Genomic DNA, 22,651 nt, shown 5'->3' on the forward strand with positions numbered 1-22,651 from the left:
GCGCTCTGGCTGGACTACCGCACCGCGCGAGCAGGTGGGGAGATGTAGCCCAAGCTTAAAGCGGACAGCCTTCACTGACACACCCATGCACACACACACACACAAAAAAAATGATTATAGCACGGAGAGAAGACGATGAGGTGGATGGAAGACCCACGGAGGTGGAATAGATCGGATCCGCCGCGATGAGCGCCTCCTTCCCGAAATCTGATTCCACAACCTCGTTAATGAAATCATCGAGGAGGTCGACACACCTCCCCGATCAGGCATCCGAGATCCGGAGAGGTCAGCACCAGCACCGCCACCGTCCCGCCGCGCTCCAGGGCAGCAGCGGCAAAACTGACGAGTCCTTCTGGTCGGCCGAGAGCGACGTCAGCGCTCGGAGACCCCTGTGTCATCCCTCCCTCGTCGGCAGCCAGGACGGGGGTGCCGCCGCGGCCACTCGGGGCAAGTGCAAGCCCCACGCCCCGCACAGCCAAGTTCCCGTTCAGCAGGGGGCAAACTGCGAGTCGGACCGCGGGTTGACCGAGCGGAGCCGGACTAACCCCAAACCCTCCCACCGCCACCATCACCACCATCACCACCACCACCGCAGGAAGCACCACCGGGAAGACCATCCAGATGACGCGGAGCATCCCCATTCCTGTCACCCGCTCGCCCACAGGGTGCCCTCGCTTTCGGACAGCACAGACGACAGGGCCCCGCTGTGTGAACCGAGGGACAGGAAGAGGGGCAGCTTGGCCAGCGGCGGCGGCGGTCAGGTCAGCAGTCCGTCCCCGTCTTCCTGCTCCCCCGTCCCGCCGTCCAGCAGATCGTCCCGCCGCTCCCGCAGGTCCAGCACCGCTTCCTCTGCATCTGACATCAATTTAAGGAGCGTCCTCAATTCACTGTTCGGGCAGGTATGGTATTTATTATTATTATTATTATTATTAGTTGTTGTTGTTTGGTTTTGATTGACACTCATGCTGTGTGTGAATGTGCGTTTTTAGAAAATTCCCTGACAAGTTGTGACAGTGACGATGCCCCCAAAATCCACATTTAGCTTCAGGGACTGTTTGCAGCATCTGTCCTCATATCCTCTATAAACAACCACCCCCATGTTCTCTGAGACATTCTGTTTGGGTTCATATTCTCTGGCCTCCTCCATCACCTCCTGTGTGTTCTGTATCATTACTGGGAAAACTGTAGAGAGAGAGAGAAAGAGAGCTCCTTTTTTTAACGCATCCATTTCTTATGTAATTTAGAAAATACAGTTCTACCTCCTACAGATTTCCTCAATCAAGCAGCTCTTTCTGATTGAAGTAGGACAAAAATACGTTCCAGGACCACAGAGGTGGAAAATCTCTGATGTGCTAATGTCTCTCTGGTGAAAATCGCCTGTGTGGACTCGTGTTCCTACACACCATTCAGTCGGGAGCGCTGGCTGCGGTGATTGTTTTGTGTTTGAAGGTAATCATTGATGTTCCTGCTGGTGATGGAGCGTCTATTTTCAGCTCTGAGATGTATTCATACAAAGGAGAAGAAGTGCGGCTTCATATGCCCGCTCTCTTATCTGTGCTGTCATCCTGCATAAATTGGGGCTGCTTTGAAAGCAACCGTCTTTTTCAGTACCACCAAAAAACAACAAAAAAAAGCATCAGAGGGCGTCAGCTTAAGCTTTAAACCACTGATAATATGTTGTTTACTGGGTGCATTCCGCAGAAGTCAGGGTTTATTTGCCTCCATGTTTGGTAATTAGATATTATCCAAAGGGAGTTCTGTACAGTGCTTTGCAAAAGTGAACTTTTTCCACATTTGTCTTTATGCCACAACCACAAACCTCAATGTATTCTCTTGGCATTTGACACCAACACGAAGCAGTGCATATTACCGAAATCCTGGAAAATAAAAATAAATCCTACAAATACAAATCTGGAAAAGTGTGGTGCGTTAATATTCAGCCGCCCCGAGTCGGCAGCTACGACTCAAATTCTTTTTGAGGATATGTTTTCTACCAGTTTTGCAGAGTTAGAGGCTCCGATTGTTCTTTGGGAAATAGACTCACGTTCACTCTCATTTGCATTTAGGTCCAGGCTTCGATTGGGCCAATCAAACCACATAACAGCTCTATCTGTCTTTCCATCAGCTCCGACCAGCTTCCCTGTCCCTGTTAAAGATTCCCACAGCATGATGCAGTGGGAAGTTTTTGCTAGGCCGCGCAGCATCCTCCATGTTGGAGTAAAGCATCGTTTTTGACCAGGTCACATTCTACCACGTTTGCTTACGAGGCTTGTGGCTCTGTTTACTTCTTACCGCTTTTCCATAGAGAACAGATTTGTGGAGCTCATGACTGAACTCCACAAAAAAGACTGAACTGTTTTTTTCAAAAGATGTGGATCTCTGCAAATTGTGGGGTTTTTTTTGGTTTTCTTGACATTTGCGGAATATCAACAAAGTTTTGTGCATGTTTGTAATGGAGACGCAGCTGGAGTTATCTCGCCTGACCCTACTTCAAATTTGCTCACAACTGCCTCCCTGTCCTGTCTGCTGTGTCTGGTCTTCATTGTGCTGATTTTTCACTAATGTTCACTAACAAACCCCTAGAGGGCTTCGCACACCAGCTGCATTTATAATAAGAATACATTACACTCAGGTAGACCCTGTTTTTTGATAGGCTAACTACTGAAGGTTGCACTAGACTTTAATTGGGCTACCAGAGTAAAAGGGGGCTGAATGCAGACGGGTGCCACACTTTTAAGGTGTTTTTACGGAGATTGTGAAAATCTTCTGGCATCATTTCCTTTCAACTTCACAATTAAAAACTACTCAGAGCCGCATTAAATCCCAATAACCCGAGGCCCTGTACATTTGCCGAAATGAAAAGCTCTCAGTCCTAAAGACAAACTTGTTGCTCGTCCCTCAAGGGAAGCCATCTGATGCTCATAGTATGAAAATCCATTTGCGCAGCTTCCCCCACGAGTCAGCCTGAGAGCATTCTGTGGAAAACACTGGCGTGACCCCGAAGGCGGTCTCAGCTGAGGAGCCTACGGTCGGTCGGTGAGGAGTCTACAGCGACGCATGGCTTCGCACGCCGCAGTCCGAACAAGACGAGTCTGTTTGACAGGCCTGCGCAGAAATGCGTAAACAGATGCTCGTCAGGCTAGCGGAGGGACCTTGTCATTGTTTGCAGCACGCGTTAAAAAAAGAACATCACGCTCACGCCGTAAATACACACAGGATTCGGGGGGCCGGTTTAGACACAAATGTCACGGCGATAAACAACGGCAGCTGTATTTGTCCCACTCTGTTTGTTTGTCCTGCTGGACTGGAGGTCGGCGTGACCTTGTCACCTGCAGAGGGCAGAGGATGGCCTGCATCGTAGCAGCTGGGGTTGAGGGGGTGGTTGAGGCAGGGAAAAAACAAAAGGCTTGTGCAGAAATTCTAAACACGGTTTACCTTTGGGTGTAATTTTGAGGTTGGAAATGATTAATTGTATCCCCCCCACCCTCAGTGCAGGTGAGGAGGACGACAGGAAGCTGGAAATAGGTCGCAACAGAATGTTCTCTTGAACTTGCCTTGCCTGGATTCTCAGCTAAACTGTAAACACTTTGCATTTTGCAGTGATCATCGGGCATCAGGTGCACATCTGTTAATCTTATGCAGCAATTTTCTTCTTCTTCTGTTGTTTATTCTGGTGCTTTCAGAGCCCATAAGCCTGCGCCGAGGTGTCGGCACTGTTTACAGAATAATCAACAGTTTGGATGCTGTGACAGCTGAATGAAATGTATTTCTGAGGTCCCTTTTCCTTTAATAGGCATTATTATCTCTCCTTCCATAGCCCTCCCTCTTATTACCCCCCACCCCCACCCCTCCTCCACTTCACTTTCCCTCTCCCCCTGATGCTGTCGCTGTCACTGCTCCGGACGGTAAAGTAGTTTGGCGTTTTTGTCTCTCGCGCCGCATAGAGACAAGGCTAGCACCCCCCCAGTCTTCATGGGTCTTGCTGAAAGTAGAGTTTGCATTCCTCTCAAAATCCGACCTGCGAACCTGAAGCAGAGAAAGTCCTCATGGTCGTACTTAATGCCTCTTTTCTCGGTTGGAATGGGAAACTGCTTAGTCTGGCCTCTCAGAGCGGTAAGGCTTGTGGTTGTCCTCTCTGTCGTCCGTGTTTCTTGGACTGTTTGATGGATTTTGTGGCACATTAGAAACAGGCAGCAAGTAAACTGCTCAGATTACTTTAATTTAACCTCTGTTGAATAATTTGATATAGGTTTGGATTCAGTATTTCCTAATGAAGCTCTTGGAAAAGGCAACGTGTGCTGATGCCCGAGTTGCATAGTGTCCTAATGCAATATATTTTGTGACGCTGTTTGTTTCGCCTTTTCTCTCCCTCTGAGTATGTTTACTGTTCCTGCGACAGTGTATAGGTGTAAGGTGCCAGTCTGTGTAAGTGTCAAGTAAACTGTTATGAATAATGAGTGGAAAGTTGGCAACATGTTTGTTTTATAGATGTACTTAGTTTAGTTTTCTGCTATGTCTTCATATATCTGACAGTGTTTCTCTTGTATTGACACGCAGTAAAGCTCAGCTGTTACTCTAATGTCTGAAGCACAAATAGGCTGCACTGCATCTTCGTATTGCAGAGTAACAGCCCAGAGTTACTTCCTTACATTGCCTTGCAAAAGTGTTTCGCACCCCACTCAACATTTTTACCCTTTGCCACGTTGCAAACAGCAAACGTCGGCGTGTTTTACTGGGAAAATAACCGGCAGTAATTTGTCGGGAGATTTGAAACGGGTGGGAAAGTTTTTTTTTAATCTGTAAAGTGTGGCATGCATTTGCCATCAGCCCCGTAATCAAACAAAAAGTCTCACTGCCAGGTTCTAATAGTCCGTCGTACCACTCACTCGAGGGATGATTGAAGTAAAAGCCACTTTTTGAAAATATTTTCTGCCATTTGTAATTTCTTTCTTAGAAGAGAAAGAAGGAAAAATTGATTAAAATGAAAAATTTAATCTGGTATGAAAAAATCGGAGAGACGCTTAATGCTGCTAAATCTTCCTTGGAAAATATTTCTTGAGTTGTGGATCTCTACAGCTCTCCGGCGTTACTGCTAGCTGCTTCTCTTACTTACCCCATCCTCGCCTGGCCTGTCAGCTAAGACGGACAGCCATGCTCTGCTATACAGTCGTGCCATCCGACCGTTTCCAGGTGTCGGATGGAAGGGCTCTGTGAGATCTCCAAAGCGTGAGATATTGTTTTATACCCTTACTCTGCTTTAGAATTTTCCACAACTTCATTTCTGTGTTCCTTGGTCTTCATGATGCCTCTTGTTCCCCGACGCCTTCACAAAGCAGCTGGATTTTTACTCGGATTAAGTTTACTTGCTGTGTAAGCGACCTCTTAAAAAATGTTGATTGTACGTGATTTTATTAGGGGCATCAAAGTAAAGAGGGCTTTATTGCAAATGCATGCCACACTTTCTGAAATTATATATGAATGCAGCCACAAAATGAAAATGGAGTCATCTTGATATTTATAGAATGCCCAAGTCAAAATGCATCACATACTTTTTAAAGTTTTTTAAAATTACTATTATTATTGTTTAAAATCATTTCTTTGTTGTTCTAACATGAAATACTAAAAGTGCAGCAGTATTATGTAAAATTGACTTTTTTGAACTCTACGTCATGTTACAATGTCATTTCCTCATCAAAAACACACCTGGAGTGTTGCCTTGATTCTCTTATGCATATGTGGGAAATCCTTTAATCTCCCGTGGCAACCATTCAGCTGTGCAAAACGCCTGTTTGGATCTAGCCCCGCCTTTCAGGCACAGCTCCTCCTCGGAGCTGCAGTTTCTGATCTTCCAAGCTTCCTCCTCACAAAGCACTCCTCTCCTTACGTCCCCCCACTCAGCCCCTTCAGACTAGCCAGGACCAATTAGCAAACATCTGGTGGACCTGCACATCAGCTGAGCTCATTATGGGAGCTGCTTCTCAGAGCAACACTGGTAAAAAACATTATTAAAAGGTTAATAGAAGCAGTGATGTAGTGACTTCCTGAAGACAGAGTTTCAGAAAGGGTGGGAGTTTTTAAAGAGACAGAGGCCCAATTTCAAGGTGCTAAATCAGAAAGTACAAATTTTTAAAGTCACATTTAATATATACAGCATTTTTAAAACAACGGAAGTGACATAGTTCCTTGACTATGCTATAAAATTACACTATGTACCTCAATAACACATAATACTGCCTCTTTAATAAAATACATTGTGTTTCTAATGTAAAAAAATGTTCAAGGAGTGTGAACCGTAGACATCTTTACAGCTCTTCCCGACACCTTGCTTAATTCTACTCTCCCTTGTCTCTGCACACTTGTGGAAAGATGCTCCAGGACGCCGAGAGGCGACTCAGACTTGTGCTGTCTTATGAGGAATCAGGGTATCTCGGGCCGTATCAGGACTCCATTGTTTCCGTGACACAAAACTGCGTTCTCGTGAGCAACATACTGGGACAAACCTGTGTCTTCCTGGGTAAAGGCATGGCAAAGTGCAGGCAGGCTGTACGTAAGTCTCTTAAAACACGCTTGCATCTGCTGTCGTCATATTGGTGAAACTTGCATTTCTCTAAAAAGAAAGAAGTTACAGTAGCACACAAATATATTGTGAGCAAGATGAAAAAGTTAATTCAGCTTTTCCCCAACAAGACCTGTTGCTTTTACACGACACAGCTTTGGCCAAGATATAGCTGTTGACTTGACTGCTGGCCTTAAACACAATACTATACAAGATAGACTTTCTGACTGAAAGGGCTCTGGTTCTGCGGGGGAAAAGCAAGCTCACAGCATCACCACTCCAACACTGTGCTTTACTTTGTCACCTCCTGCAGACGCAAAGTTTGCTCACTCCCCGATGGTTTTTCTGTAGTCTTTAATGAATTCGTTTGCACCCCTGATGAAGATGTACAAAAACTCTTACGTAAATAAATTTGTCTTTAACAACTGTAGCATAATGAAAGTCCCTTTCATTATGCTACAGGCTGACCCTATAGGACATGTCACCCTGACCTGTGAAGGCTGACGAGCTGGTATTGATGGGTTGACACAGAAAGTACTGATGGTGTTGGGTTGCCACGTTGTTTTCGGACCCATGTGCCTGTGTTTTCTGTGTCAGAGTTTCTGTTCAGTATGTACTTGGGGCCTGACGTCATCACTTTGTGTTGTGTTTAGACGTCTCTCCACGCCTGCTGTTAACCCCTCAGCGCTCTGGAAAATGTCTGCTGCGCGCTCTTGTCCTTTAAAGGTTGCTTTTATTGTATACAGACACTAAAAGAAAAACCCACTGAAACAGTTGCATTCTTCTTTGAACTGCAGCGTTGACGTTCCTGGTCCAGCACACTTTCCTCTAAAGTTTTGTTATTCCCGTGAGACTTAGTTCCACTCAGCTATTAATATTTTCTTACCGTTTAGCTGGAGCGTCTGTAGGAATGTTGGGGAATGTTGTGGAGAAGATTCGGGATTCAGATTTTGGCATCACTTCCGTCACATTATTGTCAGAAGCATGTTTGCATGGAATGTGTTGACAAAGGAAGTTTATCTTACTGCTAAAATTATGTTTGTTGTTTTTCCTTTATGTGTGATCATTTGATTTTTACCATCCAATAATAAGATGTCTCGTCTCAACAGGACAGAGAGCTGCGGCCAGAAGAAATGGACGGTAAGATTTTGTTTCTCCAAAGTACGGCCATTCATGTTTGAGCCACGCTGTTAGTATACCACTATATCGTCTGCTGTTTTCGTCACAACAGAGCTGCGAGATGCTTTCAAGGAGTTTGACAAAGACAAGGACGGCTTTATTAGCTGTAAAGACCTGGGGAACTGCATGAGGACCATGGGATACATGCCGACAGAAATGGAGCTGATAGAACTGAGTCAACAGATAAACATGAACTGTAAGCCCATAACTGTCTCACACTCGTGTATGTAATGTATGTACAAAAGATCCCGTCAGAGGTTAATGTGCAGTCATCATGAGCATAAACATCATCGTAATTTAGGGCAACAACCAACTTCAACAACGTCTGGAACTGGATGCATAATTTTGAACTGATTGTAAATTTTCCTCGACAAGCAAACCTATAGGGTCAATTATCAAGCAAAATCTGAGCAAATGTCCCTTGGAAAGTTTCACTTTGATTACAGCTACTAGCATATTGGACTAGCTCTATTAGCAACATTTCTAAAATGAATTAAGATTGGTAGTTTAAATGTCACAAATCCAGCTTTTATTATGGTCCGTGCTTTCCCAGTACGGATGAGGTCCGAACCATTACCAAGGCTAAAAGTTATAGCCTGCTTTTTCACTCCAAAACTATTTCTGTGTGAACATTATCCTGTTGGAACACCTAGTTGTGTCCAACTATAAATCATCTGACCCAGATTGTCAGCTTAAAGAAAATGGGTTAGGATGGATGTTCGATAACAACTCATTGTACCAAAGCCCAATCCTATCAGTATGGCTGTCCATGAAGAAAGATCCTGTTATCTAAAGACTTACGGTTTCAAGCTCAAGAGCAATATGTTGCTCCCCACGTTGAATGTGTAAATAACCTTCCAGAAGGAAAGTTTTATGGTCAGAGGAGATAAACATTGAGCCACTTAGCAACAATGACAAGAAATATGTTTAGCAGAGTCAAAGTGGGACTTTCAAACCAACAACTGAGGATAACGGTCAAAATGCCCCCCAGCAAGTCCACCTCCAAATGACTGAAAAAAACCAAACAAAGTAAAGGTTTTTAGAATGGCCTAGTCAAAGTCTGGATTTTATGCAATTGTGATAAATTGGGTTGGCTGTAAACAAGGCATACATGGTCAAACACCCTCCAACGTCCTGCATTACAAACCGTAGCCATGAGTGGCGCAAGAAGTTTTTCTTAAATTTTCATTTATTAAGGGAAATGTTTAGCAGGTGTTTATTTAGGTTATTTTTGCCAAAAATTATACAATAATTTTACACTGTGGGAACGATACAAAACCCACCAAAAATTAAACTTGCGCACCTAGTTCTTCTTTTATGCTGCATAAAAGTGTTCCACAATGGAAATAGAAAAGAACATTTTTAAATGCATCATTAAAAGCCCAAAATGAACGCAGCAATCATGTTTATGACCCTAAATGTGTGCCCTGAACTGTGTGTACACTGTAATTGTATCTGGGGTTGTTTTTATTCATCTTACATCAGTGGGAGGTCATGTGGATTTTGACGATTTTGTGGAACTAATGGGCCCAAAACTCCTCGCCGAAACTGCAGACATGATTGGGATAAAGGAGTTAAAAGACGCATTCAGGGAGGTAAGGTGGTCTGACATTTTACTAGTTAATGCTCTTTCATAGCTTTTAACATTCATTTAAGTCGTGTTGTTTTTGATTGTTGTTGATGTTGCTTCTCTGCTGGTTACTCTCAGTTTGACACAAATGGGGACGGTGCCATAAGCACCACTGAGCTAAGAGATGCAATGAGGAAGTTATTGGGCCAACAAGTAAGTGATCACAAAGAAAGCCAAGCTGGTAAACTGGTTTCTTAGCCCCTGTGTGTGGGGCTCTCGTTATTCTTTCTGACCTATTTTCCTCTTTTTCAGGTAGGTCTTAAAGAGGTAGAAGATATCCTAAGGGATGTGGACTTAAACGGTGACGGACTTGTTGACTTTGAAGGTAAAAGGAGTTTCATCACCATTTTCGAAAGTATCCATGCAGCTGGAACTTTTTCACATTTCATCACTGCACAAGTCTAAACTTCCAAACGTGTACTGGGATTTTGTAACTGCAGGTGCAAGGCTTTTGGGGTTAGTCTGTCTCAGCTTTGGAAATGTACAGAAGCAGATTGTTCTGTGCAAAGCACCTAAGCTCAGTCAGATTGGAGTTAAAGCACTTGTGAGCATCAATTTCCAATTCTTGCTGTAGATTCACAATTGGATTGAGTTCTGGGCAGCTAGAGTCTCAAGGTGTTTGAGGCCTCTAATGGCCCTATTCCACTTGCACCTTCTTTGTGCGGCTCGACTCGGCTCTACGCGGTTGTAAGAGTTTTCCACTAGTTACAGTTAAGTGGTACCAGCCCAATATTTTAGGACTTTCTTCGCTGGGGTTCCAAGTGTGAAGACTTGCATTGAAAACGTGACACCAGAAGACTAACTGATTGGCCAGGGAGTGGAGTCAGTGGTTTCATCACAATAGTGACTCCCTTACAGTAATCTGACTCGCCATTTGTAAAACGTCACAGCAGTGTCTGAATCTGACAGAAAGCTGCAGTCTGAGCAGAATGTTCAACATTGCTTCCCTCCGTTGTTGCTACTGGAACGTGGGGGGTAGATCTGGGGAGGCAGCTCAGATTCCCCAGGGAGATTGTTCTGCTCTGGCCAGACCTAACCACAGTCTGTGGCTTCTGTCAGAGCCACAGAGGACTGTCCAGGTGGTGGAGCTCACCGTCTTGTAGGAGGAAAGCATGGTGGCTGTCAATGAATGGAAGCATCCTAAGTATGGGGACCTGTGAGAAGATTGCAGGGAGGATGGAAATCCACCATGTACCCCTCCGAAGTGGCATGTAGAGGCTTTGTTGGGTCTTCGTCTGCTCTGTGACTAGGAATGCACAGGAACAGGGTGTCCGAAAGCCATTAAAGATCTGGCAGAAGAGGCAGAGAAGGGCAGTGGTTGAGGAGGAAGGATAGGAGTTTGGGGGGAAATAACGCTTAGGTTACCAACAAGGGGTGGCAGGGAAAGATCTGTGTCACCGCCTCGCTCCCAGGAGATGTACTGGAGTTAAAGGAGCAGAACATTAGCGACTAGTGATCTCTAGCTGATGACCCGTTTATGCCCATAGGGGTATTCAGGAGAGCACACTTCCACAAAGGCACTGGTGAAGGTGCGTCAGGCAGCAATGCCTAGCAGGTAGATCACTAACCTGTATTTTATGTGTTGTGTTTGTGTCACGTCCAGATCTCATTACGGTACTTTTCAGACTGTGGGACAGCCCAACCTCACTGACTAATGTTGTTTATTGTAATGGAAAACCAGTCGAACTCAGTAGAGTGGAGTTGAGCCGAGTTGAGACGCACTTCTAGGTGCTAATGGAAAATGCCCATAACAGGCTTTCTTCCAGGATTGCCTTGTATTTAGCTCCATACATCTTTCCATTAACTCTCTGTGGCTTTCCTGTTATGGCCGAAGAAAAACATCCTTACTGCATGATGTTATCACCCCCAGGTTTCACATTGCAGATGGTGTGTTCAGGGTGTTAGCGTTATGCGTTTTATGTACTGTATGTAGGCCGAAAAGATATATTTTGGTGTCATCCGACCAGGGCACAATGTCTCTGTTCTGTTCGTAAAACTTTAAATTTTTACGAACTTTTTTATGCAAACTTTATGCAAACTTTTGCAAGGATCTGTATTAAAGCTATACAACAGGGTATGGCTTAATTGTTGCATTTTGTCATTATTTCCTCATTCCTCATTCTTTTCTCTTTCAGAGTTCGTTCGAATGATGTCTCGCTAAGTTCGAACATCGGTCCTGAATGTGAAGCTTTTTCACACTAAAACCACGTCCAACTAAAGGACACGCCAAGAACTACTGAGCCATCAAAATCTAAACGACACTGGAATTCAAACTCCTCGAATGTTACAGAGCGAGGGTTGCCCTCCCACTTTCAATCAATAAGTGTTCTTCCTCAAAACTTTTAAAGTTCAACTGAGGCAGAGTTTGCTGTAGCATAGCTAAAGATCGTCTAATTTATGTTTTTGCACTTTAATTGTCACTTAACAACAACGTCCTGTGCGGATAGATTTTCGCTGTCCTGTCTCAGATTCTACATGGTGTAATTAAGTGTCTTGCATAATGTCACCTTCGATGTTTTCCGCAGCATCAGAATGAGGGACTGAATGTAGGAAAGACAGAACATTAGCACTGTTGAATGTTTATATATTCGCACATCGTCTGTTGTATTAGAAATGTACTTGAAGGTACCTTTGTGCAGCAATGGTGCTTCACCAAAAAAAATCAAAGTGGCAATACCCACACCTGTAATGTAACTTTGTGACCATGTGTAATTTTTCACTGTGCCAGACCTGTTCCAATGAAAAAGCATCACTGTCTGACATGCAGCAAAGAAAGAAATCTGATCTTAATGAGACGCAAATCTCTGAAATGCCTCCATATTTGTTATCCACTGAGATCAGCAGAAGAACAAAGGAGAAGAAGAAGAAAAAAGACAGTAAATGATGGACGGCTTTTCTCAAAAGCTTAAAAAGTGCTCACCGACACTGACCAGCGTTGATTTGCAGCAATACAGCACATGTTAAGACTGCGTCTTTTTGTGATCATGTCTGTATTCATAAAAGCCTGTGAAGTAGAAACGGCTGTTTTTGAGAGTCTGTTTAGGTCAGCATGAGGTCACACAAATGTGAACTGTATGTACAGTGGATCCGATCATGTTGTACCTGTCATTGTCTTTATGACTCGATATGTGGTAACGTTCCAAACATCTGTGCTGTCGAACAATTTTTTATGCATGCCAAAGAGAGACATTTACTACATTTAGTATGCACAATTTTGTTTATAAAAAGAGGAAACTAGACATTTGGACAAGTTAAACATAGAAAAATAAAAGGTGTTTACATTTTATCCTTTTTTACTATTGGTATGTGTGTTTTATTACATGGACTGTGTCAAAAATATTACAAAGTTGGTGAGTGATGTCACTGCAGGTAGTGAGGACAAAGCTAAACTTAGCATCTATTATTCATGTGTGTCACTGATGAAGCTGCCATGTGTGTATTACTTGCAGCAGCGCAAGTCTCCAGATAAAACCATTTGGTTTTATAACTCCGCTGTATTCAAGGGAGAGTTCTCATTCATTTTGAGTGAGGATAATTTATAGATGCATGAGAAAAAAAAAAGATTTCTAGTATATCGTGAAGAGCTATAGAAGGTACAGACTGCAAATTTTTACGCATGATGTTATTAAGAACTATAAAAGTTTGACTCAAAGTCATTCTGGCTGGCTTTCAGTCAGGTTTTCATTAATATTCAGTAGTTGTTTACTTAAGATTTTATTTCTATTTAATTATCTTCTACACCACTTGATTGTATTCTTCTTGATTATTTTAAATTCCACTGCTATTGTTGTGATTTTAAATCTCAGTCTGCCTCTACTTTTTATGACATATGTTTCATAATTTTCGTGTGCACATGTCTTCCTCTGTTTCCTCAAAACACCGGGAAGTTTCTGGGACATTTTTTCCTCTTTTTTTTTGTTCTTCATTTTACCCACTTTGTCGAGTGTTTCTAACCTGTTCAAAACGCTGTGTTACACTCATAATATAATAATAATAATTAGTAATAATAATAATAATTCAAGGACTCGTTTCTGGTTTAAAAATATTTTCTGTTGCCACAGTAACTACACTCATTCATGTCTTTCTGATTAAATCTGATAAGTACAAGAAGCACGTTGCGTTGGACTCTCCTGATTGGACAACACTTGGACCATACCATATTGGAAAACAAAGGAGGGGGGCGTGACATTAGGAGCACTTGTGTTATTTACCTTCAGATTTCTTTTTTTAATTATTATTTTTTGCAGAATGTAAAAAGCGGTGTTTGCAACTCGAATGGACAGAGAATAGTAATTAATTCGAACACAAATTTAAGCAGAAAGTGATGACAGGACATGAACACTGTGTAGATGTTCATCTGTAGCGAGGTTTCAAATGAGTGTAACTGATTTCGTTATTTTTTTAAAATGTTTATTTATCTATTTATTGTTCTAACTAGCCACACTCACACATGTCTACGACATATAAATCGTATTTGTTGAATCAGGAAGCGTCAACAGGAAGCTGTGATTCGGCGGAGAGCCTGTCACTCACTGCAGATGGGGAACCTCAGGTTAGGTAGCGCCGCTGTTCCGCCTCCTTCAAACTGGCGAGCCGCCGTCGCTAGCAGCAGCTCGGCCAACGTTACTCTGAATATCCACTCATTGAATGAAAGTCAGTGGCAGGCTGTGGCCAGTCGCTGCAAACACGCCAGGGTTTTCTTACAGGGTGGCTTGTGGACGACTGGCGACGCTGTGCGAGCATTAGTGCGACCGGTACACCCCGACAGAAAGAGGTTGAAGGCGGCTGTGGAAGGGAGAGGTAAGGGACATTTGCATTTACGTTAGCCAGAGAGGCTTTCATTCACCAAGAATTTCTGGTTAGACAGGTAGGTTAGCCACACTGTCAAGCTAACTAATCAATGTTACTCGCTGGTTAAGTGTCGCTTTTTGTCCATTAATGAAGAGCTGACGCGTCGCCTACGTGTCCAGGTCCAGTTGGAGCACTTGTCCGCACCGTGTGTGTATAACTGTCATTCCCCGAGTCGCTGCTACTCAGTACTGTTAGTATTAGCATAGTGGCTAACTTACGGATATCATGTTCCGTGTCACTAAGACACGCTGGCTAGCTGCTTTCGCTGGCTAACCTTGCGTGTTTTTAATGTTCCGTGCTGGAAGAGAAGCGGTTTGGGCTTCGTTCGGAAAGATACCGACCCCCGGCTGTCTCTGTGACCCAGGAGCAGGGGGAAGACCGCGCGGCGTGTGAAGCAATGCAGCGGGTCACGGCGCGGCTCGTCGCCGGGCTGCTGGCGGCGGTGCTGTCTCTGCTGTCCGGGCAGTGCTGGGCGGACGGCGGGGGCCCCAGCCTCGCAGAGCGGGTTATCTGGGCTGTGAACGCCGGGGGAGACTCGCATGTGGATGTGCACGGTATTCATTTCAAGAAGGACCCATTGGAAGGGAAAATTGGTAAAGGTGAGTCTGCTTGATGGAGAAGGTTTTTTTTTTTTTTTTAATTCTCTGCAAATGAGCGCTTTTCGGGATTTATTTATCAGGCACTGGTGACTAGTAGAACATCGCTAAAATGAAGGAGCTTCTTTGAATCGCTTGAGTTCTCAGCAGAAATCCTCTGCATGGTGTGGCTTCCGCAAGAAGCTACAAACTAATGAAGAGTCAGCATAGAGCGCTGCAGCCCCGCCCCTCTCAACATGGAGAGGAAGCAGGTGATAATATGTCCAATTAGACGGTGGGAGTTACACTGTCAGGGCCAGATTTACAAAGATGAGGGGCCCTGGGCTGGAGCAAGTTCGGTGCCCTTCCCACAAAACTTTCTCGAAGGTTTTCTGGCTTTCTGAAGGTGAAGCTAGTTCTTTCCTTATTTTGAAATCCATATTTGGGAGCATTTTGTCCTCTCTCAGGAATCAGGCTAGTTTCCTGGGAGCTATCACTTCACCCCTGTGTTTCCACAAGGGCACGAACAAATGACCAGGGTAGGAATTTACCTTGATGGCAGCTTACCAGCAACCTTTGAATGGAGTTCTGCGGAGGAAGAGAGCCAACTATTTCAAACTGGTTTCATTTTTTTCAGTACTATTATTAGTCACATCAATTCAAATAAGTCCACAGCTCATGTTGTTTGTTAGCATAAACTGTAATAGATTTGAAATTGTTGAAGTAGAAGCTTACAATAGGAAAAGTAAGACATTGTTGCCCTCTGAAATTTGAATTTTGACTGGAAAAGTCAGAGCTTGGTGAACAACCCTGAGATTATATAATATGGGTTTAGAATCAAATAAAAGTTTCCAAATTAGTGATTTGTTAGCAGTTGTGATGTATTTTTAAACCGCATTAAACCGATGGTACACACAGTGCTGAAAAAATACACTTGTGAAAATGTTTTTTTTAGTGTTGGGTCTCCTGTGTTTTGCTTATGTCACTAATAATAGTTGCACCAAGACAAATAGCACCCTTTCCCACTTGCAACAGAACACTCTCAACTCAGGTGTCATGTCATTCCCAGCTCCAAGCACTGACCCTTGAGACTAATCAAATCCCTGGTTAATCCTGCAGTGAAAGTAATAGTTTAGGCTTAGGGAAGGGGTCTGGAGCTGCAGCCCTCAAGGCCTGGTGCCCTGCAGCCTTTAAAGTCATAGTGACTTTTAACAAGTTTTAAAATGTAGTCGCTGTGACTAAAGTGTAGACGGTAACTTCATCGCTTTTATTTTCACAACGGGAGAGTCTCTCCACCACCCATTTAGCTGTCAAATGAGATGTTGGTCAACACCTCTGCAGTGCGGGGAGTTACCAGTCCCTACACTGGGATGGTGACGGCTCTGTTCAGTCACAGTGGAAGCGTTTGCCTAATAACGGCCAGACGAAATGACATTTCCAAAGTGGGTAAAAAGTTCCAGGCTTCATTGGCGAAAGACAAATTCAGTCTTTTCTAAGAAGTGATGAACACCACGTTCAAAAATGGATGCATGAAGAATGTCCTTAAAGTTTAAGGTTGTTAGATGCGACGTGATAATGGTTGAGGGTTAGGTTGGTGTTTTGAAAGATCATTTTGTTATCGGGACACAAATGGTCCAATGAAGATGGGTACAACACAGAGACATAAATGTGGTAAATATGTCTGAGTTGTTACAAAAAACCCATGTTTGACCTAACTGAAGATGAGCAAATAAAAAAAAAAGCTGAACTAAGTAGTGGATTGTTTTCAAGTACCTACATACAAAATAATCAGACCTGAAATGTTTAATCTGCATCTGAACGGTCAAGATTATATCCACAATTTAACTTTTTCTTTTTTTTTTATATATACCAAAACTGCAGAAGACAAAAATAATGGCTGTCATAGAAACAAACAAGGCCGCTCTATTCTGCTACCAAGTCGACAAGAATTAATCGTTATGATTAACGTAACTTTTGGTTGTCAACATCCCACAACATTCAAACACTGATCAACATGAACTCAAGTGAAAAGAGTTCTTTGAGTGTTTTGAAGATTAATCTTATCTGTTTTTGTGCCAACAGGTTGACCTTGTTAGTACTGATTGACAACCATTCGCCTGCTAAACTCTTATAAAGCTGTGCTACATTCAAACCTTTCAGGTGGAAAGGAGTACATTTTAAGCTTCAGTTTGTTTTTTTGTAGCAGATTTCAGGACAGAGGGAGTGACATCTAAAAATCTTAATACAGGATTCTTACACATTTATTTTTAACTTCCATCTATTTTAAATGTATAAACCCAGATCATATGGGATGGGATGGACACCTAACACCTCCCCACCTGGTCCAAGCCTCACTCAGACTGTTATTTTCCACCTGTAGTCCTCGCTGAGCCGCAGAGAGTCAGGCAGTTTATTTCCGACTGCGTCAATAAGGGAACACGGAGTGATAACTTTGTTTCAGACAGAATGAGATTATTCAGGTGTGTTTTGGAAAAAGACTCACTGGTTATGTAATGTGGCGCTTTGCTTGACATGAAACATTGTCCGGTTTTGGTATGCGAGAAGTCCTGTGAGCCTGACGCTGTCCTCCTCTGTAGCATCTGATTACGGGGTGCGTCTGCCAATCCTACGCTCCAGTCCGGAGGACCAGATTCTCTACCAGACGGAGCGGTACAATGAAGACACTTTCGGGTATGATGTCCCCATTCGTGACGACGGAGACTATATACTAGTCATGAAATATGCAGAGGTTTACTTTGCACAGTCACAGCAAAAGGTATGGCGGTTTGCTATTCAGACCTGCTGTAGTCAGGTCGTGTGTGTGTGTGTTTGCTTGTTGGTGTGTTGAGGGGCTGGAGTTCATACATGTTGACTGATTTGTCAATGTGTCCCCCGTAGGTGTTTGACGTCCGCGTAAACGGCCACACTGTGGTTAAGGACCTGGACATCTTTGACCGAGTGGGCCACAGTACCGCTCATGATGAGATAGTGTCGTTCTCTATTAAAAAAGGCAAGCTAAGCGTGCAAGGAGAGGTGTCCACCTTCAACGGCAAGCTCACAGTGGAGTTCGTAAAGGTGAGTGGAGGTTATGTGGGGAGACGGCGTATTTTTTAAATATTTTATATCACCGTTGGATAAACCTTCGTTTAGGGGGCATTTTACCTAAGGGTGCACCCACAAATCAGCCCCTATTCCCTGACTTTTTGTTTGTCTCATTCAATCAGTTTTAATTAATCAGTCTAGATGTGTCAATAAGTTTGAAAGGATAATAAATGTATTCATAAACATGAAAGCAAAGCATATTATATCTATAATTTCAATGTGCTTTAGTTAGCTTTATAAACACACAATATAGTTTGTTATATTTTCTTCTTTTCTTTATTTCACTTAACAATAATGTTTTCTCAAATGCAGTTGTCATTATTTTGTTTCTGGTTTACTGTAGAAGTCTCAGTCTGTATGTACGTGGCTAACAATAGTCGCAATTTAGCAACTTTGTCGGCCAGAATCAGAATCAGCAGGTCAGACTTTTTAAAGATCGGTGGTCGGCCAGGCAGCTGCAGTCGGTGCACCCCAGGTTTCAACCATTTAAATGAATCTTTGGGTTTTTGCATCCTTTTATTTTTCATAAACGTGTCTGTGATAAAGTTGTCCGTTGTATCAGATCTGTCAGAAACGTGGAGGTCACCTCCTGCATATCGCAGCAGTTTTCTTAGTCAGGTGTGCTGGGTAGCAATGGCTTAGTTTGACCTCCAACAAGTTATTCAGTGAAATATGATTTCATGCTCTGATAAATGGTTGCACTATATAATCGTTCATACGCCAGAGTTTTTGCCAGATTGTTTTGGGGTGTTTTTAATTTAGTTTTCGTCAACTTTGTTTTTTAACAGTCCTTAAATCGAAGCAGAAAAAAGTACCTACAATAATTTCACAGGAACTTTTGCTTTCTGTTTCACTTCATTTTAGTGTTCTTTACTTTTTTTCGTTTTTTTTTTGTTGCTGCATCCGTTCCCTATAATTTCCTGATATTCATTTCTATTTGCTTAGTTTGTTGTCAAAACTACATATTTTTTCAAATAAAACTGGAGCCTTCTTAGCATTTAACCCAAAATGTTTAACTGTAAGTTATGAACATGGATTTGCGTCCTGAAGTGAAAGATCTGATTCACCTCATGTTTATAGCAACTGGTACCATCAAAACCCCAGGCTTAAGATGGATTTTTTTTTTTTAAGAAACAAAAAATGAATTGCTTTGATAAAAATCAGAATATACATTGTTGATCCCCAAGGGGAAACTAAAAAGATTTTTTTTTTTTTTTTTTTAAATGGTCACAGACTGTCGAGCACGGAGGTGGAGGAGTTATGATCTGGGCTTGTTCTGTAGTTACATGATTAAACTGTGTCTTGGTGTTTTCTGAACAGGCGCGACCCGGTCAGTCTGAATGTTTCAGCTTCATAGGTACCGCCAGCGATCCGCACCTGTAGCAGCAGATCCACAGCAGAATAAACAAACACTCAGGACGTTTCAATCTTTCTTCGTTCGGAGCATTTAGGTCGTGTGACTACCTGAACCAAAGACTGCAGAGTCTGAATTTTTATTCAGAATTCATCAAAAACAAGTTTATATAATCGTATAAGTGTAAGAATGAAGTGGGGCTGACAGTGAGTCTGTATGTAACTCTGATGATGCTCACACATCAGATATGTTCAGGTTTAAAACCAGCTAATTTAAACCCCTGCAAATAAAACGGCTCACTAGTTCTACACCACTGCATTAGCCCAGGCTGACTTTAAAATAGAAAATGCACAGCCAGCATTTGATTAAAGCCAACTTTGCTACTTGCCATATAAATTATACACACCCCTGATTCACGCTCTTTGATGCAGGGAGTTCAGGAGCTATTTACAGATTGGTGCATGCAGGGATTAAAAATGATAATAATAATATAAACCAAAAGGTTGGCGAGCAAATGAATTTAGGCTGAAATGGTAAAAGGGGACATGTTCCAAAAAAAGTTTTTACAGCGGTCTTGTTTTTTTTTTTTTTCCCATCTTGGAGAATAATTGAACACACGTTCATTCCCTCCCTCTGAAACGAGGCACACTTACTGTTCTACTTCCAAATGTTAAAGCACCGCCACGGGGAAACTCAATTTAGGTTATTAAGGCCGGGGGGGAAAAACCTGAAACAAAACAGTTTTATAATTTCTATAATCTTGAACATTGTAGCATGATTCTCTAACCTTTTCATTGGTATGGCATCTTTAAAACTCAGTGCTGTCTGACCACTCTGCTCTGTGATTCAGGGTTACTATGACAACCCCAAGGTCTGCGCGCTCTACGTCATGAAGGGGACTTTAGAAGGTGAGTCTCCTAAACACGTTTTGATCTGCGCAGCGCGTGTTCTCTGAGTCTGTGGCTTCGAAAAGTATTCATCCCCCTCGAAAGTGTTTTGGGTGTTTTAAGTGATTATTCGCTCACCGCGACTTTCTTAACGGCAGGTGTGAATACTTTCACAAGACGCCGTTTAGTTTGTTGCATAAGTACAAACCTGCTTCATGCGCTTTTTAATCTGCTTTGTGCTTACAAGACGTACCGAAGCTTCAGCCTCACCCCGGCCTGGAGAAGCACGAGGATGACGAGGAAGAGGAGGAGGAAAGCGAAGCAGGCGAGGAAGGCGGGAAGAAAAAGGTCCAGCCGGGCTCCAAGTACAAGGTGCAGTCGGGCCCCCGGACGCCGAACCCCTACGCAGCCGACAACAGCAGCCTAATGTTCCCCATCCTGGTGGCGTTCGGAGTCTTCATCCCCACGCTGTTCTGCCTCTGCCGGCTGTGAGCTGAAACTAACCGAGGGAGTGGGGGAGAGACGCCAGCAGGCAGAGCATAGAGAGAGGAGGGGGGAGGATGGAGAGGAGGTCACCGTGACAACAGCAGCACAGGTACAAGCATCCACACAGGAGAGGGAGCCAAAGGCCGGAGGAAAATCATAACGGAGGACGAGAAAAAAGAAAAGAAAGAGACAAGTTATCGGAAAGCCACTGCCAGACGAAGCGAAGCGCTGCTTTATTAGGAAAACAACAAAAAGAGATGTGGGAAGTGTATTCTGCACGCTTCTTCGAATGTGCTTCTCATCCACCTCTGCTGACACTTTTTCTTTTCTTTTTGAACAATCTTAGTCATTTCCATTTAAAAAAAACAAAACAAAAAAAAAAAAAAACAAGAAACCAGCTGGACAGGAAGTTCAGCCGTCATGCAAGAAGCAACAGCAATGCAGCTCAGAGATGCTCAGGAGCGATTTGGGTCTGGGCCAATTTTCTAACCGAAAACACTTGGTCTTCGTACGGGGCGCGACACGGGAGCGCGCGCTCCCTCACAGCTCCTGCTTAGCATCCGGTCAGACGCGTTCGGCTCAGATTGACAATGGTGCTGCTTGGAAATTGGGTATCTAGAATAGAAAGTGTGAACGAGACGGTTCGTGTGTGTGGTTTTTTTTTGTTTATTCAGATCTAGCGGGCCTTCTGTCGTCTACCTGCCATGCGACAGTGAAAGATGGAGGGAGTTACGCTTGAACCAGCTCCGTAGCTGGCACTTCGTTTGCTGTCCTTACCTCTACAGAAACACATTTTATCACGGTTAAAATGCACTTTGGAGTCGTCACACAGATTCTGATTTGCAGTTTTTAGAAATATTAAGTTTAAGTTGATTACCGCTCCAAACGTGGATCCGTCAGGTAGCCTTTACAAACTTTTTGTCATTGTTCAAAGACAAAGTTTGTGCTGTGAAATGCTGAAGTATCCAAAAAGGTCATACAGGTGCAGCTCAATAAGTCAGAATACCATGGAGAACATTTAGTTCAGAAATTTGGTTCTAAAAGTGAAACTCGTGTAGATTCTTTAAAGAAAAAATATGTATACAGTACAGACCAAAAGTTTGGACACACCTTCTCATTGAATTCAATGAGAAAGTGTGTCCAAACTTTTGGTCTGTACTGTATATATATATATTATGGCTTACAGCTAATATCCCAACATTTCAAAAAACATATTTAATACAGAAATGTTGAAAAATATCTCCACTGCCACAGTCTTACCAATCGAGTACAGAAACTAGGATCAGTGATGTTGTTGTTTTAGAAAACAAAATGTGCATCAAATATTGTCGCCTTCCTAAAACAATGATCCAAGTATTTTTTTTTTTTTTTTACAAAAGATGATGTAGGCAAAATAATAATAATAATAATACTTTTTTCAAAAAATGGCTTTGATCGTTACTTTAGGAAGGTGACGACGTGCCGTCAGATGATGTACTGATGTTGGACTCGATTTCAGAAAAGAATAATAATAATAACACCTGAACGACACTAACAGATGAAACGGCTTTCCGAATCATCGACTACGAAACGGGACCCTTCGTATCGTGAATCTTCTCCAAACTCTAAAAGCTGCGGCAGTCCGTGTTATTACTTCATCCTTTCCTACCACACTTCTTCCTTCCACTCAATTTTTCATTAATACGGACTCAGACCCGCTTTCTTCATGATTGTGTAGGCCAAAATGACTGACGTTTCTACAATAAATTAAAAAAAAAAGTTGTTTTGCGGTTTCCATTAGCTGTAAGCTGCAGTAGAAGCTTGAAATGCATCACTCTATAGTGGGTCTACGTAAGAGTTTTTTAGTTTTCGATCCAAATTACATTTATTAAATGATACAACTTTTTAATATGTTTATTGTGTTGCACCTGTACAGCTTTTTAAAAATGTTTGATCCATGCATTCATTTACTTGGCCCGCATGCCTCTCTGTTTCACCAAAGACTTCCTGCTTTTTCTTCTTCAGCAGACGGAGGAGTTGGCCTGTCTAATC

The 22,651-nt window shown here is 42.9% G+C and overlaps 2 protein-coding genes across 5 annotated transcripts; both read left to right on the forward strand.

Annotated features, from left to right (window-relative positions):
• The first annotated feature begins 155 nt into the window (after nt 1-155).
• Nucleotides 156-12,659, forward strand: cabp1a (calcium binding protein 1a). Of its 4 annotated transcripts, none has more exons than XM_032579348.1 (8): nt 156-899; nt 6,367-6,543; nt 7,666-7,696; nt 7,788-7,931; nt 9,221-9,330; nt 9,444-9,518; nt 9,618-9,690; nt 11,501-12,657. In XM_032579348.1, the coding sequence occupies exons 1-8, from the start codon at nt 186-188 to the stop codon at nt 11,524-11,526; spliced, it is 1,350 nt and encodes a 449-aa protein (XP_032435239.1). In that variant the 5' UTR covers nt 156-185; the 3' UTR covers nt 11,527-12,657. The 4 variants fall into 4 exon arrangements, with proteins under 4 accessions (XP_032435239.1, XP_032435240.1, XP_032435241.1 ...); XM_032579350.1 differs by lacking the exon at nt 156-899 and adding an exon at nt 3,557-4,113 and having other exon boundaries at nt 11,501-12,659; XM_032579349.1 differs by lacking the exon at nt 6,367-6,543.
• Nucleotides 12,660-13,926: 1,267 nt separating this feature from the next.
• On the forward strand, nt 13,927-21,695 carry mlec (malectin). Its single transcript, XM_032578199.1, has 6 exons — nt 13,927-14,165; nt 14,581-14,815; nt 17,389-17,567; nt 17,690-17,866; nt 20,098-20,155; nt 20,382-21,695. Exons 2-6 carry the CDS (start codon nt 14,614-14,616, stop codon nt 20,624-20,626), a joined length of 861 nt encoding a protein of 286 aa, XP_032434090.1. The 5' UTR covers nt 13,927-14,165; nt 14,581-14,613; the 3' UTR covers nt 20,627-21,695.
• Nucleotides 21,696-22,651: the final 956 nt, after the last annotated feature.

This window comes from Xiphophorus hellerii, chromosome 12 (genome assembly GCF_003331165.1).
Source record: "Xiphophorus hellerii strain 12219 chromosome 12, Xiphophorus_hellerii-4.1, whole genome shotgun sequence".
In the NCBI taxonomy this organism is placed as follows: domain Eukaryota; kingdom Metazoa; phylum Chordata; class Actinopteri; order Cyprinodontiformes; family Poeciliidae; genus Xiphophorus; species Xiphophorus hellerii.

Excerpts from the sequence above, each read along its gene's own strand:
- cabp1a (XM_032579348.1), top strand. The coding sequence starts at position 186 with ATGAGCGCCTCCTTCCCGAAATCTGATTCCACAACCTCGTTAATGAAA. Across the intron at positions 9,331-9,443 it reads TAAAAGACGCATTCAGGGAG|TTTGACACAAATGGGGACGG; the intron begins GTAAGGTGGTCT and ends GGTTACTCTCAG. Across the intron at positions 9,519-9,617 it reads GGAAGTTATTGGGCCAACAA|GTAGGTCTTAAAGAGGTAGA; the intron begins GTAAGTGATCAC and ends CCTCTTTTTCAG.
- mlec (XM_032578199.1), top strand. The coding sequence starts at position 14,614 with ATGCAGCGGGTCACGGCGCGGCTCGTCGCCGGGCTGCTGGCGGCGGTG. Across the intron at positions 17,568-17,689 it reads TTGCACAGTCACAGCAAAAG|GTGTTTGACGTCCGCGTAAA; the intron begins GTATGGCGGTTT and ends TGTCCCCCGTAG. Across the intron at positions 17,867-20,097 it reads TCACAGTGGAGTTCGTAAAG|GGTTACTATGACAACCCCAA; the intron begins GTGAGTGGAGGT and ends TCTGTGATTCAG.